Source organism: Corvus brachyrhynchos, unplaced genomic scaffold, assembly GCF_000691975.1.
Source record: "Corvus brachyrhynchos isolate BGI_N302 unplaced genomic scaffold, ASM69197v1 scaffold5, whole genome shotgun sequence".
NCBI lineage: Eukaryota > Metazoa > Chordata > Aves > Passeriformes > Corvidae > Corvus > Corvus brachyrhynchos.
In genome coordinates, this window is record NW_008238321.1 from 8942124 (window position 1) to 8960852 (window position 18729).

The following is an 18729-nucleotide window of genomic DNA, read 5'->3' on the forward strand; positions in this document are numbered from 1 at the left end:
AAGAGTGCTCTGACAGGTGAAATCTTCCCAGTTCCAACTGAAAATATATGTGCAGCTAATATCCATTTTTTTCTTGTGCTAATATTCTCCTTAAACTACAGTGACTGTTCTTCCTCCCTCGTATTTATGCTGTGACATATTTATAGAGAACAATTGTTCTCTCCCAGCCTTTCATTTGTCTAGGTTAAACAAATCAAGCTCTTGCAGCCTTCTCTTAAAGCTCTTCAGTTTTCTCATGAATCTTGAAGAGATTTAAGGAAAGCTGCCTCTTTCTGTCCCTCCTTTGAAGATGAGTAATCAGAGTGGTCACATTATTCCAGGTGATGTTCCAGCAGTAGCTTTTGCAAAAGTGTCTTCCATAGGATCATGGAGTACAGGCAGGAACCTCTTCCACTTCTGTAGTGGAAGAGCTGAGCTGCATCCAGGTCATCACCAGTTCCCAGTGCCACAGGGTGCTGATGTTTATCCTGGGATCAGTTCATCTGCCCCACTCTGTCCTCCTCTCGAGTTTCTGGCTGAGGAAGGCTCGGTTTGTAGGAAGGGGTTTCAGCTGTTTTGGGACTTGCACTGTGACTTTTCAGATCTGTGCTGTTCCTTCAATTTTCACGTAGCTTCCTCTTTCTGATCATTTTATGCTTCTCTGTGATAAAGCCTCTGTGCTATCAGTAATTGTGTTTGTGCGTTTATATTTTTAGACCCAAGGTCTTTAGTGAATTTTGTTTGTTTTGAATGTGTCTGACACATCTTTTTCTCTGTCAGGTAGTTCTAGTTTTACTTCAGCAGAGCCATTTGTTGCTTGCTTACTTCGCAGTGTTTGTATTATTCTTCACTTTGTCATGTGATCCTGTAAACTCTGAATTATGAGTTGTTAGAAGAGGGGGACGATTGTGCAGGAGTCATTGATACCCTATTTTGAATCTTCCCCGTTTTAATTGTGGAACTTTAGTTCTGAAGGTGGAGTGAGGCCTAGAATAGAGGCATGGGAGTACACTTCTCCTTTCCCTTCCCCTGCCAGAGAGCTCTCAGTGCCTGTTGTAAATAACTGCATTAAAACTGGTCCCTGCTATTCCCCATGGGGTAGGAATACAGTGAGCTCTGAGGTACACAGACAAGGTTATTTTTTTCTCCCTCTCTTAGCCCGAGGAGTGATGAACAGCCTCAGCTGGTGTGTTGCACCTGCTGCATGTTCCCTCTTAGAAAATTCATGTTCAACACACAACACTGTGGCACCATCGGAAGCATCTGTTGCACGTGCCTGTGGGCAAAGCAGGGAGTGTGGAGGGAGCCTTGGGATCCTGGTGGATCAGTGCTGACAAGCTGCCTGCAGGCTGGAGAGGTGATCAGCACATTGCACCCCTGCGCATTCCTATCTCAATGCTATTTTAATTAGGTGAGAAGGAGAGACTTAGTGAGTCAATTCTCATGGTTTATCTCTGTTTTAAAAATCCAGCCGGGCACATGGGATCAAATAGCACATTCCCTTCAAATTAAAAAGAAATAAACGGTCTGTTTAAAAGTCCCATTACACAAATGAACCTGCTGTTGGATCCATTAACGGGAAAGTTTTATGGGACACGGCAGCACCGTTTGGTTGCAGCAGGACTGTTTTCATTTGCTCTTCCAAGGTGATAAGAGCTGACGTGGGGTTAGGACTGTCAGGAGGAAGAATGTGGCTTTCTGAAGTGGAGAGCTGCCTTCCTGCTGCTCTTCCCTGTGGGACAGGTGCTGCCAGGTTGGGGGTAAATGGTCTGACCCAGACCTGAAGAGCAATTCTAACTCAGGTGGGACTCATGGACGTTGCCCTAATCCCCAGCCCATCACTTGGGGTGGCCTCCATGCCACAGGTGTACTCCTAAAACCTGAGCTGTACTGACAGGCACAATTATAACAGGAACAAGGACTGGAGAGGGAGGAGTGGGGAGGGTTTTTTTCTCTTCAGTTGTTGAGCAGAGGAGAAAAGTGAATCATTTTCCTGTTTAGAGGATGCTGTAGCTGGAGTGGTGCTTGTCAGTGTCACTGTTGTCGCTAAAATCTGAGTTACTTGATTAAATGAGAGCAGGACAGGGATATTATCAGAGGCTTTATTATAGGAGGCACAGCCTGGAGACACAAAAGGCCCATTTAATAGTTGTGCAAAATTGTGCTCTTCCAGAACCTGTAAGAAGTTTATGGGCTACCTCAGACTCACTTGGTTCGATTTAGCTGAGCTAAAATTCCCTGGAGAATGCAGAGGCTCTACATTATGTTCAGCACTTTAAGAAAACCAGGTGAGAGGTCCAGGGTACCTCTAGGATTCTGTCATTTCTGCTCCTTTATTCTGCCTTCCTAAAAAGCAGCTTGGAGAAGCTGTAGAAGGAACATGAAGTTCCAGTGCCTGACCAGAGAGGGAAAGGAAGACTTGGGGCTGTTGAACAGTCGTGTTAGGATGGGACAAAGTACTACCTAATTTACATCTTCCTTGTGACAAGGATGGAGACCAGTTTCCTCCTGCTTTCACAGTCCTGGGAAGCTCTGCCTGCATCAGAAGAGGAGCAATCTGAGAGATCTGATACAAGAAATACAATTCCCTAAGCATAGCTTGTCCTGAACATGCAGGGGGGATGTGAAGCTCTCCAGCTATGGGATCTGGGGGAAGGCATGGAGGGCATGTTCAGAGGATGTGCCTGCAGATCAAAGGTTGCTGGATACTTCTCCTCTTGCCTGGGGCTGGCTTTGTGTATACAAATAGGGAGATAAAGGCTTAAAAAAAGTTTAAGTTTCAAGACTTAGTCTTTACACAGCCTAATCAGCTTGCTACATCATTTGCTTTCAGTCTTTTTGTGTCTCAGTGTCCTTAGAAGAGTTTGTTCCCAGTGTTTCTTGCCTTTGGCTGATGGATGCTGGGGGTAGGTAGTAGCTGTGGCAGGCTGGGGTCTGTCAGGGCAGCAGAGTCCTCCAGCAGGAACTGTAAAACTCAATTTAGCCACTGAGACAAGGAGATCATAGAGCAGGATTTGTCCTATGACCTCTTGGTAAATAATGAATGGCAGAGCCCTGCCTCTTTGGAATCACTTAATTGAGGCTGACAACTCTATGTTGTATTACAGGATCTGGCTTGTCAGGAGAATTTTAACTTATTTATGAATATTTCATTAACTTCTAAAGACTGGCTGTATAAAATGGAGCTCCTGCCAGGCCCTGTCCTGTTGATGCTGTGTTCAGTGCTAATGTCATCGCTGCACATCCAGTACACCTTTCCTCTGAGCTGGACCTCAGAGTTTATTGTTGGTGGCAGCAAGAACGTGTTCACCAAAGGTTAAAATGCCAGGTTTGTGCTTTGGCACCAGAGCTGAACATACGGTATTTGAGAGGGAACTGCTGTTTGCCTTTCACTCTGTGACTGCTGCTGGCAACTGAAGGCCCCTGCAGGCGTCATCCCAAGAGGTTGAAATGGGCAGAGCAGTCTTGGCAGGGCCCTGTGACCTTTGGGTTTTGGCACCAGGAGAGAGATTTCTCGCTTTTTATACATTAAAAGCCCACTGCTTTTTGTCACAGGCTAATCTCAGGATGGGTCATTTAGCTAGAAAATATTCAACCTGCTCCACTTAACCTGTTCTTTGGGCAGGCTCCTTCAAGGCTCTGCCACTGGGAGGGCCTGTCAGGAGAGCTGCTGCTTTCCCATAGCTGGATCCCTTGCCCCATCCTCACATTTCCCAACTCTGGGAGGTCAGAGAGCAGCTTGAGCAGGCAGCTCTGCTGGCCCCTGCCTAGATGTGCCAGCAAACAGTGCTCCCAGCTGTAGTGAACTGCAAAATTGGGCTGGAGCTGCAGCAGGAGTGAGAGAGCTGTTCCTAAAAGCACAGCCTGTGTGTTGTTCCATGTGAGCCAGACAAAGAAGATTAAGTTCAAGCACTCAGTGAAGGCTCCTTTGCTCTCTTTGCAGTATTAAGCAGGATTGATTCCACCGTATTTATGTTAGAAAACAAAGGAACAAAAATGGATGTTGGATTCCTCTTTCCCCTTTGATCTTCCTAGGTGCTTGGTAACTGCATAGATTCTTCTCTGACTGTTTATTATGTGATGATTTTTCAATGAGAAAACTGATGGGGGGGAGTGAGAGGTGGGATTACAAGCTCCTGTTTGATGAGAATTGTTGAGTGAATGCTCTGGAAACTCCTCGAGGCTATATTTTCAGGAAACAAACTGTATTCAAACTCCGTACAGAGGAGGTATGACATCTTTGCAGATTTATTTGTTGCTTTGACTGTAAATTACAGCTGCTAGAAGACTTGATTCTAGCCAAAAATGCCTATTCCTGCATGAAGGAAATGATCTGTGTGATGCTCTTCTCGAGAGCAGACAACTCCATTGTGCCAGCACCGCAGCTACACTGGGCAGGGATGTGGCACATCCAGTCTGGCACCTTGACAGGTTCCCTAAACAGGCTCTTATTCTGTGTTTGCTGTTCTAACCAGGAGTAATGGGTAGGAGGTGTCAGCCAGTTAAGGCTAATTACTCCAGAGTTGCCTTCTCTCGGTGGACTCCAGCTGTTTTGTTCTCCCTGGCTGGGGAGGAGCTTTCAGTAGTAATTAAAGGAAACAGTCATCTACACACTGGTGGAAGTGGTGACGCGAGGCTGATAACAGCAGAGAGCTCTGAGCTGAATGAACATGGAAATTAGGTGATCCTTCTTCAGAATGAGCTGTTAGAGCAAAGAGAGGGGTTTTGGACGTGGAGCTGTCAAGGTGTTTTGCTGTCAAGCAGTGGCAGTGAGGTCTCATAGCAGTGCCTGGGAGCGTGGGCAGGACAGGCTGTGAGAGGAAGAGATTCCTTGTCTGCTCCTTTCTTGGAGTGAGGGTTGAAATGTGTAATTATACTTGAATAAACTCATGGGTTTAAATTAACATCTTCAGTTCCCTTGCTCGGTGTATCTCTTGTACAAGATGTTTGCTCTTCTTCCCTGTGAACCTTCCAGATTTGTTAATTCTGAGCTCCGAGCCAGCTTCCATCCGTCTGAAATGTCTGGTAGTGCTTAGTTCCAAACTCACATCCTGCACCCATCCCAGATTACTAAAAAGAAATAAATACAGCACCAAGGAAGGCGGGTGGGTGGGGAGGGCTGGCATCTGGTGACATTAGGATGTGAGAAGGCACTTGAGAGGGGGAGGAGGCCAAGTCTTGGAGCAAAGGTGTGTTGTAGGTGGGCTGTGCAGGAGGAGTTTGGGGCTTTGGGGGCTGTGGTGTGATGATGATTCCTACTTCACATGCTTGCAGCTGGGCAGGCAGCTCAGGCTTGGACCATTTTGGGCCCCCTGTGGCACTGGCCTTATTTTGCAGAACAAATTGTTTCCTGCCAGACCCTGTAGCACTGTGATTACATATGGAAGCCGTAGGGTGGCTGGTTTAAATAGGGTGTCTGTGCATTTGTCCTTTTGTTCCTTTGCAGCAGGGCTGAGTTTGGCTCGCTGAGCCTGTCTGGAGTTTCCCCAAGTTGTGCTGGTGCCGCACAATGTGGAGGGGAGGTGTTGGAAGGAAAGCTGCGGGCTGCCTGCGGATTGGGAATCAGAGGGGAGAGAGGTGAATGCTCGTTAAGGCTCCCTTGGGGTAGATGAATTAGTTAATGACTATGCTGTGCTTTGAAAATGCAAATGCTGTGTCAGAGCTAAGTCTGATTATAATAATCAATCTTCCTTTGGAGAGGGTGTGCTGGATACGAGGAAGGGGGAGAGTGAGGAGATTGGGGCTGAATTTTTAGATCACAGATCTACATTTCTCTGCTGCTGTTAAGGAACCCTGATGTTGCCTGAGAGGTCAGCAGAGCTGGGGAGAGGCAAAAGGTGGGTTTGAGGGGAGTCATCCTGGCAAGCACCAGTGGGCCTTGGCAGGCTGAAGTTAATTTTGTAATTTTGTCCCTTATGATTGTCCTGCCTGGAAAGGGAGAGGTTGTCGTCTGCTCCTGTGTGTGAGCTACCCCTGCTAATGGGAAAGATAGAAACTGCCTCATAAGCAGGATCCTCCAGGGATGGGGGAGAGGGGAGGGTGGCTGCTGCAGACGTCCAGCCCTGACAGTTCCTTCTCCCTTGGCACTCCATTCGTTTGTAGCAAGCGTTCCTAGTAATTACACCTCTTAATTTAGGGGAGCGAGTGGGAGAAAGGAATATAAATTTGTGTATTAACTTTAGAGATTGGAAATAGGGCAAGCGAACCTTCTCTCTAGGAGATTATATTTGGAAATGAAATAGAATGACATTTGGTATAAACTTGAAAAATTGCTCTCTTTTTACTGCAACAGGAGGAGAAAAAGCCACAATCCAGACTGTATTGGAGAGAAGCAGAAGTCAGCATATGTCCATTTCCCAGTGTGTGTGTATCTACAATAATATATATGCATGAGTACATTTTTAGGAAGGAGTTTGCTGAGAGGTTGCTCCTAGCCCTGACTTCTCAGTGATAAAAGCACAGCAAGTTTGTTACAGATGGTGGAACCCCTAGAGACTGGTGACTCTGATCCAGCCAGCCTTCATCTTCCAAAAGAAAAAAAAAAAATTTTTTTTGCTTCAGCCAGTTGAGAGACGGGTAGTTCCAACCCATTTTTTATTGAATATCTGATTTTCTTTGGCTTTATTGCTTTTGTTTCACAATGGCATCGAGGATTAACTTTCCCAAGAAAAAAATCCTGGGCTGCTTAGCCTGTTTCTAAATGGCAAGCAATATTTTGTTTTACAAGTACTGTCCGACTTTTTGAAGAAAAGTAAAGTTCACTAGGAAATCTGGGGAGGCTTAGTTCTCCCTGTGTGTGCTTCTCTGCAGATGTTTTGGGAGAACAGCCCTTCAGAATGCCAGTGGGGTGGGCATATGGAAGAGGGGGTGCTGCTTCTGCTGAGCAGAATGATCTCTGAAGTGCTCAGCATGGCATCTTACTACCCTGTGGTATTGCTGGACACCCAAATTAAACTCACTGGTGTGCCATGTGTGTTAGGTTTCTGTTCTGATGCCAGATTTATAAGCTTGTAGACAACACCAAGCTTGCTGTGCTGCCTTGTGGGAAGAGAGGCAGAGAAGCTCCTTAGTCTCTGCTACATCCCATGGAGAGAAGCACACATGGCATTGCTGTCATATCAAGCTCCTCGTTTGCCTTGAGGTTTTCAGACCTCAGTGGACAGGTCATACTTGGGATCCCGGTTCATCTGTTCTTGTCTATTTTAGTGTACACTCTTCCTTTCCAAGTTTGCTTGGTGTTCATACATTTAAATGTTTTTGTACTGAAATAGCTCCTTGGATTGTGTTGAGACTTGTAGTCAAACACAACCTCTCAATTCACCTTTCCATGCTGGCTCTGTGCAATTCAGTTCCCATTTATCGCTGCCGTTCAAAATCAGCTCTTTTGCTGAGGAAGGCCTTTCAAAGGATGTTGCATCAGCCCATTGTTAAATAAACCTTTAGACGTTTATAATGGATTCAGCATTTCCTGCTTTTTGCAGTTCCAAAAATGCTGAATGACGTGCAGACACACTTCATCAGGATAAGATTGCTGTATCAGCCGCTCACTAAAATGCACTCATTATTCAAATAATAACTGTATGTCTCCAGCATGTGTTCTGTGAAATGTGTGTACATGATGTGGGCGAGTAAACCAGCCCCCTTTTTTTTTTTTTTTCAACATGCAAATCCTACTTTGGCAATGAGTTGAAATAGTTTAGATTTTGAGTCCTTTATTACCCAGAATGAGGCACCTGAACAGAGATTTGATCATTGTTTTGGGCAGTGCATTAAAATTTTCAGAAGTTTGCAAATGTGGTTTTCAAGGCTGACTGATCTGACTGGTGATGAGCCTCATTCTGAAGATGGAGTGTGGACAGCAGTGGTCAGTGGGATGCTTTGGAAAGGCTTTTCTCCATCAATGCTGAAACCTCCTGGAGTTGAGTGTGAGGAACAACAGGTCCATGGCATTGCAGAGGCTCAGGGTGCTTGGTTGGAGGGGACAAATATGGATCAGAAGTGACAAATGCCAGAAATTTACCTAGAAAATCAACTCCCTAAAGTAAAGCTCTGTTTCTTCTAGCTGTCAGGAGATGAATTTATAATTTTGTTTCTCCTGTCATCTCATATGTCTTTAAATAATTGCTACAGAAGAGAGAACCAGTGAGGAACATATTTCTTACCCTGCTGTGGGTGTTTGCTATGTCATTAACACTTGGAGGAGAACCACCTTCTTGGAATCTTGTTGAGGCAGGTTTAGAAGTAAAGCTGAAAGAAGAATGATATTTCATATAATTAAATACTAGATGAAAATCCATCCATGTTCTTCCTTCCTCTCTTTCTCCTTTTGGTAAATAATGATGGCAATACTTATTTCGGAAAAATTATTTGCATTTCACCTTTTGGGGCACTTCCATATTTGTGGCAATGGATATTCTAAAATTAGTCTATATCCTGTGTGTGTCCTGATCACCTTTTATTGAGAGCAATAAAGCTGGACTGGAATTAATGCTTAAGAAGTTAAAGAGGGTAGAAAAGGTTCAGAATAAATGGGAACATTTTAGGTTGAGAACAAGAGGCCCCAGTATATTTTGAGAAGAGAACAATACATCCTCAAAATATGTTCACGTGTTTTGTTCATTCATAGGCTCTGATATCACTCATTATTCTGCCTTATCATAAAAACCTTAGATAACTTTATTAAAATAACAGCTTGATTTCTTTTCAAGTTTTTAATGCATTCTGTATGGTGGGAATATCACTGAGGGTCTGATCCCAGGTGATATAATCCCTGAAGCTCCTGCAGATGATGTAGGTCCTTAAGTCCCTCTTGTGCAGCTTTCAGGACAAGAGATGCAATGCCGTATTTCACAGCAATGTTCCCTGGCTGCTCTCAATGCCAGTTAAAAGATCGAGGCTGACCTGGGTTGTTTGGTATCGAATGGGGGAATACAGCAATGAGCTGTAATTTGAGCAGCCCTTTTCCCCTCTCTGCTTGATAATGACTTCTACTAGTTTAATGTATTCAAAGCAATAAAAGTTTAACTCAGCCAGTTGCATAAAATTATTGATAAAAATTGGAAGAGTTTTAGCCAGGAATAATGAGTTGGTTCAAAAAGCATAAAATGCCTGCTGAAAGTGGCATCTGGTGAACAAGAGAGACCAGGACTGGAAGTTAATTTAGGAAAAGGGATGTGGTGGGAATTAGGTGGAGAAAGCAGCAGGGGGGGTTTGGTTCTTCCTTTCCTTATGCCTTCTTGAGGCTGTTCTTTGGCACAGGTACTGAGAGGACAAGGGGACAGGAAGGGACAAACTGCCCCTGTGGTGTATTATTTCATGCTCATCACCCATTCCCAGAGCTCTCCTGAGGCTGTGTCAAAGGGAATGGTCTTGGAAAGCTCCTCACCTCTTAGGCTTTATCAACAGATTCCTTATTTTTAGCCGTTCTCTTCATTCTTGTATTGTGTCTTGCACTGTGTTGCCTTCAGAAAAGCAGAATTGGGTCCCAACAGTAAGCTACTCCATCTCAACTAACTATTTTTGTCCTGGAAAATACATTAATAACATAAAATTAAATAGTATTTTAAATATCTTAATATTTCAATACCTTCGGTGAGATTCGCAGTAAGGGCTGTTTTCCTAACAGTTGCTAGGGATGAAACCTGGAAACAACACATTTTGAATGAAGCATTTAATACCTTAATTGCTTTACTTATTTTATAAACAATTAGTGAGGTCTGAATGGCAGTAATTTCCCGTGGCACAAAGTTGTGTCTTGGCCTGAACTTGGAACTCTCCAGTAGTTTTACTCCTAGTCCTGGGGAGCAGATTCGTTCAACAGCTCACTGCTCGAGCCAGTTTCATCTGTAGTGGTACCACTGTGTCCTCCTCTCCCTTCTCACCTCGGGCACATCAGATTTTCAGTTCAGGGAGTCTTGTCGCTTGCAAAGTGGGAGGACATAAAAATGAGATGAAATGCCCTTACAGCCCATGTGCCCTTCCCTCCTCGTTCTCCTTCAACAGTTTATTCTTAGAAACGCAGCAGAATCTCATCCTGCCACTGCTGAGCATACCTGGCCTTAATTTGTCACTGCTGTGTATCAAGTGAGATGCTTCTTACAAGCTCCCTTGAGCTCATGTGCATTCACTCTCCCATCTCCTTTTCCTGTTACACGCTCTGGTTTTGCCCCTTTCTTTGTGCAGCCATCACAAGAGACCCCAGATCACAACAGCACGTTCCTCGCCCGCCCTCGTTCCCTGGGAAGGCAGCCGTGATTCATGTGCTCGTGTGGGTGAGCAGGTGGAAAAACTTGAGGCTGAGCCCTCTTGGCCAGTGATAAATAACTCACCAGCCCTTCCATCTTCAAATGCTGTCCTCACTCATCCCAGAAAGCATCCCCAAACTCCTAACAGCAAACACCTCCAGGCTTCAGCAGACAGGGGAAATGGGAGGCATAGTGAGTGTTTTCCTGCTAGAAGGAGGTTGGAATTGAAGCCTACTCCTCATCCCAGTACCTTTTATTCACATTCCTGGAATTATCTGGTGTGCTTGCTTTATCCTCAGCCATCTGTGATGGGCTGAGCTGGGAGAGATAAGTTCAGTAATCAGAAAATTGAGGGAAGCATTTCTGGCTGTGATAATCTTATCAGGCAGCTAATATGCATTAACATTTGTACAGCCTGATGATGCAGGTGGGCCTTTGCCTATTTTTTATTCCTGGATGTTTTTTGACAGACAGGGGGAGAATGCAGGGCTTTTTGGGGTGCCAGGGGGAATTAGGTTAAAGCATCTTTTTGATGCTCTCTTTCTTCTGTTCTGTTCCTTTGGTGTCAGAAAGGTGTGGGAGAATAATCCAACCATCCATTTTCCGCTCTTTCCTGCCAACAGCACTGCCGTGCTCTGCCTGTCTGTTCTGGTAAGCACGGAAGGGTGAAGAGGCAGCATTCAGAACTTCAGTTCTGTCTGAGCAATATGACTGTCCATCACAGCTTGCTCTTTTTCCTTGTAAAGTTGGAGAGTTTCTGCAAAAAGCTTGCAGAAGTTTGCCATTGCAATGTGATTTTGCTCTACAAGTCTAACCCATGCTGTTGCAGGGAATAGTGTATGAAATTTCCCTGATGCTGAGCACTGAACTCTCTGTGGTCATAAGTTTTGCATCTATAATTAAGGCTGGATTGCTTATTATTTTCCTCCTGGGTGAAAAAATACAGTTTCCATCAATGGATTTATTAGGGGAATTAGTCGACAGGTGGTAAAAAGACAGATGACAAAAGGAAGTCCAGTGTGTGAAGGAGGTCTAAGCTGGGAGAAGGTGTTGGAACAGAAGTTTGAGTATCCTCTGGGTAGTTTGTCTCTGCTTACACTTCATAGTAAATCATTTTCTGAGTGGTTTAGAAACAAGTAACATATGGAGTTTATCAATCTGTGCATTGTCTTGGTCTCTGAATTAGGGACCCAGACTGCTGCAAGTCAGGGAGCCTGGGAGTTATAGAGTCTGGTTAAGAAGTTCTCATGTCTGTAGAGTTTTGAAATACTTTCTTGCAAGTTCCTTCCCAAACAAAGCCAGAGGCAGAAAATATTCTTAATTGTTTGTTTGTTCAGCCAGAGCTACCTGAGCAGCTAGAGCTACAAGTGTTTATTGGAGAGTGCTGGAAATATTCCCCAGTCTTTTGGATTCAATGTATGTGTCTCAGAGCTGTTGTGGACAAGACAGCGTAATCCCGTGGTTCATTTCTTCTGGGGGAGGAATTGAGTGAGGTTGAACTGTCAATACTAAATGTCAGGAGCCAGCGAGCTCCTAGTGCCACACAGAGTCTTCTGCATCCTATTATCCATGGGGAAAATAGGGGAAATATCTGTAAGAGAAGCAAAAGCTTTGCTAGTAACAGTTAACTTTCCATGCCTCGTCTACTGTGGAGAAAATGGTGGGAAAGGCGAAAGGAATTGCAAAGGGAAGCAGGGTTAAGTGAGGTTTTGGCATTTAACACATGAGAAGTTGTGCTTTACATCTGTGTAATGAGAAGTCTGATCTGTGCAGAACCTCACGGTTTCCTTCTCCATTTGCTGTTTGTGTGTGCCCCTTACCAGTGCTGGAGGAACTAATACCTTTTCTCTCCTGCAGCTGGAGGTGGAGATGAAGGTCCTGAAGTCTCAGCAGTGCACAGCTGAGCAGAGCTCTGTCATCACCAAGGAGGAGGTGGACACGCTCAGGTAGGCAAAGCAAGGGGAAGGCTGAGCAGATTCTGCTATTTTTGGCTGAACTAATGAGAAGGGAAATGCCCAGGGTGGTTTCACTGCCTGCTGTGGTTATTGTCATCTCCTGGTGGAGCAGCAGGTACAGAAGCTCACTGTGCTACAGTGCATGAAGAAGTTTATGTCTACAGACTGCCTGTGTCCATGGGCTGCCTGCTGTTCAGGCAATGGGGTGATGCCATTGATCAGAATGTATTTTCCTTGTATTTCTGAAGTAGGATGTTCTTTTCCTGAGCACGTTTTACTTTCTCACCAGCTATTATGAACATGAGAAACCCATGAAGCATTAACAGAAACACTCAGCCCCTGATCTGTCCTGCCTTTAGCTACTTTATAAGCTTTGCTATCTTTTGGGAGGCTTCAGGCTCTTTTCTTTTAATGTTCGGGGTCTTTTGCTGTCAGTTAATTAGTAAGACTGGCTCCTGCATCACTATTCCCTCTGTTGACTTTTTTTCCTGTGGAAAGAGCATTGCTGTTTGTTTCTTATTCTGACCAAATCTCGACTGTAAATACAGCATCTGTTGGCATGTGTGTGAAGAGGTTTAGAATCCAGCTTTTGTACTGCTGATGCATGTGAGGCACTGGAGATAAAAGAGGGATGTTTCCCCTTGTGCATTGCTGGAGATGGCAGAAGGGTACCTGTTGTGATTCAGTGAAAGAGTAGTTACAAAACAGCATTTCAGCAGAGGATACATGAGCATTTACAAAAGCTACAGTGAAGCTAAACAACCTTTCCATGTATTTATTAAAGTATTTATAGCTTCCATTGCAAAGCAGGTGACACAATAAATACTGAGCACAGAAAAGTTCATCTGTTTCTGAACGTTTAATAAAGTTCCTTTCATTGAAGTTGAGCAAATCAGGTCCTGACAAGCTTGAGTATTTTATTCTCAGCTGATTTAAGGCTTTGGCTGGAGTTTTACTTCTTAATTCTTTGATATTTTCAGCTCCATCACAATAAAGTGTGACTGCCTCATAGGACTGAAAGCAAGGTTTTTCAGCAAGCAGAATCCTGCAGAAAGCAGAAATTACTGGCCTGTATGTTATGGCTTTGCTCTTGTGCTCTGCCTCTGGAGCTTGTTTTACAGCTTTGAAAGCCCAGTTCCATAGCAGGAGGGAGGTGTTTGAAAATAACACATGTTCAGCTAAGCTATTCCAATACATTTTAGGGCTGTACACCTAATCTTGGGGACTTGCTCCTGTAGTTCCCTCAAGGTGCTGTAATAGTTCTGGAGGCCCAAGGCATACATCTCCTTCTTTTATTCTATCATATGTTTGAGTTCTGCTAAAGGATAGAATGCTATGACTTCCCTTTTTCAGGGAGATAAACCTGTCTCTATCAACTTTCGCCTTTTGTGGGGGTTTTTTAGCTCCTTCAAGCTTTTCCTCTGCTAAAGCACATTGGACCCTCTGAAACCTGAGGTTTACACTGCTACAGGAGTATTCAGCACCGCCTTGGCAGCATTAAACCTGTCACTCCTGGTTAATAATGTTCCTGTGTATCAGTAAAGCCAGCAGCCTGTTTGCTGTCTTCTGGGACCTGCAGGTTTGCAGAGTTTTTGTACAGTGCCTTCCTGGTCTCTCCCTCCCTGGCTGGTGTTGCTGCAGTACCCTTTCATCTGGGAGACATCCAGGCTGTTTATTTTCCCCTCCAAGACTCATGATTTGGTGTTTACCTTCCCTGAACAGCATTTGCCATCTATTACCTGAGCAGCTTCAGGGAGAAACAGCTGGATTGCCACATAGTCCAGACCACTCCATATTGTGACAGGCTCTTGGCAGTGGGGATGGAGATGTCTGACTGCCCTGAACTAAAATCTATTTCCTGGGCAGGGATGAGTGGAGCTCACAAATACCTCCTTGTTACGGGATCATGGTGTTTGATTGAGCTCAACAGTAGCCCTAAAGTTCCTAGATAATGTTTTTCCCTCTTTGTTTTTAAAGAATTTCTTTGACTGCTAATCTCATGTCTCTCCTCCTTCCATGAAATGGTGTCAAACTTTTCACACAATGTCCCATACCCGGGCCAATTCCCAGTGCAGTGGTTGATGGTGCAGAGCTGTTTTCCAGCGGTGGGCCATACTCTGAAGGCTGTTTCAGCAGAGGCCAAGCTTCTGCAGTTGTTTCATGTTGGTATTTTGGGTTTTCTTGTCTCTTGCTCCTGAAGCTGTGGGTGCATAGCAGCCACAATCCCACATTCTAATTCCAGACTGGTTTCTTCTGTCATCTTTTACTGAACCACTTCTTGTTGTTATGGCTGATTTAAATACTTGTCCCATGCCCTGGTGCTGGTTATTTAGCTACAGAGCTGTTCCACAAAGCATGGGTTTGTCTGATTTTGATCACTCTTTTCACTGCTCAGCTCTAACAGTAAATGACTTGGTGCAAGGCATTTTCTTTCTGCTGGAGCTTTCTTTGCTGGAGCACTCTAAGCCAGTCCCTGCTCCTTTTTCCTTACTGTTGGCTTCTATTACTGCTTCAGACATCTCCTTGCACTCTCAAGAACTTCACAGCATTGCAGAATTGACTCTATAAAGATTTTTTCTTATGTTTCTAGACTTAAGCAGTCAATGGGTATGGTTGGACTTTATTTTGCATTTTCTGTGCATTGTTCAAGAAACTGGGCCAAGTTCTTTCTTCATAGAAGAGGCTTTTTCTCAAAGGAATACAGAATAAATCACTATATTCTCCCAGTCCTTTGGGATTCAGGAATGATGTGCTGTGATCCACATCAGAGCACTCCTCGTGGCTCAGCTGGATGTGTCCTCTCTGTACAGCAGCAATGAACTGGGTGGCTGTGATTAAAGAACAGAAGGGGTTTGGAGGAGAGCAGGGATCAGAATGGAAAGGGGTTAGGTCTGCTGTGCTCATCCTCCTCCTGTGGGCCTCAACAGCACTGGTTTACTCAATTTTATATAGCTCTTAAGGAGAAGAGAACAACACAGTCTCCACTGTCACTCCTTCCTTCTACACACCACTGCCAGAAACTAATTCTGGGAGAAAATGGGGGGAAGAATGCAGATTTCCAAATTGGAAAGAGGGAAAAGAAATGCCACAGCTTATGAGGGAGTTATTTCCATTTCTGTCATTTATTGTAGTCTTTGAAATCCTATAACCTACAGGATGAGGTGTCTGCTCCTCTGGGCTGAGCCCAGCCTCTCCTGTTAGCTGCTGTCACGAAGGAATGTGAAAAATAGGGGGAACCACTGAAGCCAGCAAGAGGAGTGTGCAGAACAGGAATGGACTGTTGAGCCTCCAGGCATTTCCATATAGACCCCGTGGTTTGGAGCTCACTTCTGAAAACAAAAGCAGGGGAGGCATAAAGGAGAAAAAGAAATCCATATTAATTCTTTGAATCTGTATTCACCTCCTGTGAGTGAATGAGAGCTTTTAAAAATATATCTTTTGTCTCATTTTTCTTTAGTATGAAAAGTAAATTTTCAGCCAGAAACTTGAAAGACTTTATCAGTTTTTCCTCCTTCTCTTGAGAACAAAGTGCTATTTCGTCAGACCTTTTATAACTTTAAATGTGAAGCTCTCTCCCAGCATCATCGTTTCTGGAGAGACAATAAAAGCAGTGCTAATGCTGTCATTTCTCACACTTTTTGCTGCTCCCTCTGAAATAATATTTGTTTATATTCTGTAGATCCTATGAAAAGAAACAGTGGTCAACCCATTGAGTTCCTGCACTGTAGGGTACAGCATTTGGGCATTAGCACCTTTTACAGGGAAGGTGATAAATGTGCAGAAACTGATATTTCAGAATCTATAAATAAAAGGAATATATTTTAAAGTAACTTCACTAAAGACTTAAGTGGCAACAGCTGAAGGACCTTTTCAGCTGGAACAAATCTGAACTTTTTCTTTCTGCTGTCAAGCTGCAACCCCGGTAAATCCTAAATGTTTTCTGTGGATTTAGTGACTGGGTAGAGTTACAGTAATTCAAAAGAAATTCATGTCCTTGCCAATGCCCATTAGTCACACTTGCAGGAATTCTGTCTGCTCTGCTCCTAACACCATCTCAATGCCATCTGGATGCCTTAATAGCGTCTTCCCAACACATACATTTTCTGCTCCATTCAGTAGTTTCCTGTTCAGCAATAGCTTTTCCACAAGGCCATGTCCCCTTCACAGATGGAGCCTCTGTGAGACATGTCCTCATCGGTGATATCCACAGGCAACCACATAACACAGCTGAGAACATTAAAAACCAATAAAGAAAAGATAAAAGGGTGATGGGGGCGGGGGGGAGTTTTCACTGGTTAATTCCACTGAAAAGCTCTGGACTGAGAGAGACACTTGGAGTGCCTGGATGCTGTTGAAAATCCAACAGATTGCCCTGTTTTTTCCTTTCTGAAGTAGGAGCAGCCTTGTCTCACGATCTAAGGTTTTTAGATAGACTGAACACACACGGTGGGATGTCTCCTGATTCTCACAACTGTCATTTCAGGAGACCTGAGGCTGTAGGTGGGGTTTTTTTTCTTCATTCCTTCTTCTGATTTGAGATAATGAAACATGCAGTGGAGGCAATATAAAGCTCAGTTTTGAAAAGTGGGAAAATCCATGTGGCTGAGCAAATGCCAATGAATCTGTATTCTTGCACTAAATTTGATCTTGTGAAAGGTTGTGGAGGTGGCATCAATTTACCTTATGCCTGTGGAGCCTTCAGCTCTGGGTTGAGCTGTCTGATACAGGAAAATCTTCCAGACATGTGAAGAGATCTTTGCCAGAGATTAAATACTTTCATGTTTTCAAACCCCTGTATTGAGAAGTTCATGTATTCTCCAGAAATAAATTCAAATGCTTTTTCCCTGTATCACAAAACTTTACAATGGTGTTGACATTTCAGAAAGTAACTGATGTTTATTCCTTCCTGGTGGCACAAGGCTGTTTTTAGAATAGACACCAGCTTTTAAGGCCAGGTTGGATGGAGCTTGGAGGAACCTGGTTTAGTGGAAGATGTCCCTGCCCATGGTGGGGGGGCTGGAACTGAATGATCTTTAAGGTCCTCTTTAACCCAGACCATTCTGGGCCAAAAAACTGAGCTGGTAGATGATTGTGCTGTACCCAGGTGTTTCTGTATCCTTGCTTTTTGTGGTCTTCACACAAATTTGTCTTGGGTTGTTCTCCCTACCTGAAGGTAACTCCAGTGTGTAACAAGCTGAGGATTGCAAAATGGTGATAAAATAGTATCACCTCTCTTGTGCAGGTGTCCTTGGAGAGAAAAGGCACAAGGTGTGTGCACCAAGGCTGCCTTTGTGGATGCTGGTGCATCCCAAAGCAGTACCAAATCATCCCTATACCTGAACGTACGTAAATGAAAAAAAATCCAAGTGCCAAGCCAGTAAATATTTTTCAGTATTTGACTTCCATATCTTAACCACCAGCTGCAAGTGCTTTACTGTGTTTATATATAGATAGGACTTCCCTTGCTTCTCTCTCTTTGCCATTGGGAAGTGTTCCCCAGGGGGCTGGGAAGCAAAGCTGGAATAGCACAAACTGTTTGCTTATGGTTCTGATTGCTTTCCCACTGGAGATCCAGGACACTTAACAGTGTTAAAAATAAATTAGGAGAGGGATAAATGGTGAAAGCACTAGTCAGTCCCCAAATCCTCCTGGCACAAAGAGGTTACAGCAATGTTCTTGTTCCTCAGAGCAGAGGAAGCAACAGGTTTTGTCTCTGAAGGAGAAGCAGGGAGTGCCCTGTGCCTCAATGGGCTGACCTTGCCCCGAGCATGGCAGGAAGCCCTACGTTGTGTCAGGAAAGGAGGATCCCCGATAGCTGGGACACTGGGAAGGAGCAACCATCCAAGGGGTGAGCCTAAGGCCATGCTCAGGGGGGAAAGGCTGTGACCCTCAGCTCATGGGTGCTCCTGTGCCTGTTGCTGGTCACAGAGTAGGTGGTTCTGGAGAAGAGAGGGCACAGTAAGAGTGACCTTATTGTGGCTTTTCAGTACCTAAAGGGGCTACAAGAGAATCAAAGAGGGACTTATGACCCTGGCATGCAGTGGTAGCACAAGAGGGAATGGCTTCAAACTGACGCAGGCCAGGGTTAGATGGGATACTGGGAAGAAATTCTTCCCTCTGAGGGTGGTGAGACCCTGGCACAGGTTGCCCAGAGAAGCTGTGGCTACCCCATCCCTGGAAGTGTCCAAGGCCAGGTTGGACTGGGCTTGGAGCAATCTGGTCTAGGGAAGGTGTCCCTGCCCATGGCAGAGCAGGGAACTAAATGATTTTTACAGTCACTTCCACTCCAAACCGTTTCAGGATTCCGTGGTATCTGCTGCCTGACTGGGAGTGCCCCAGGCTTCAAATCACCACTTGCTAAGCAGTGAGGCACAAAGGTCACCAACAGATTATTGAATCCTAAAATTGCAGGTGAAATAGCACAAAAATGTAATGGCTTGAATCTACCCTCATTACAGCTGTGTCTCAGGTCTTGGGAAGTGTTTTCTGAGCACTGCTATGAATGATTTTCAAAGGGCAACTGAGAGGCCTGAGCTTAAACCTCCCCGCGG

At 44.5% G+C, this 18729-nt stretch overlaps 1 protein-coding gene across 1 annotated transcript in view; it reads left to right on the forward strand.

Moving 5' to 3' along the window:
• Positions 1–18729, forward strand: part of MAD1L1 (MAD1 mitotic arrest deficient like 1) — a 350530-nt gene that overhangs the window by 174544 nt on the left and 157257 nt on the right. Inside the window, exon 14 of the mRNA XM_008633475.2 lies at positions 12081–12169. Within this exon, the coding sequence (XP_008631697.1) occupies positions 12081–12169 (89 nt within the window). The remainder of the gene's footprint in view (positions 1–12080; positions 12170–18729) is intronic.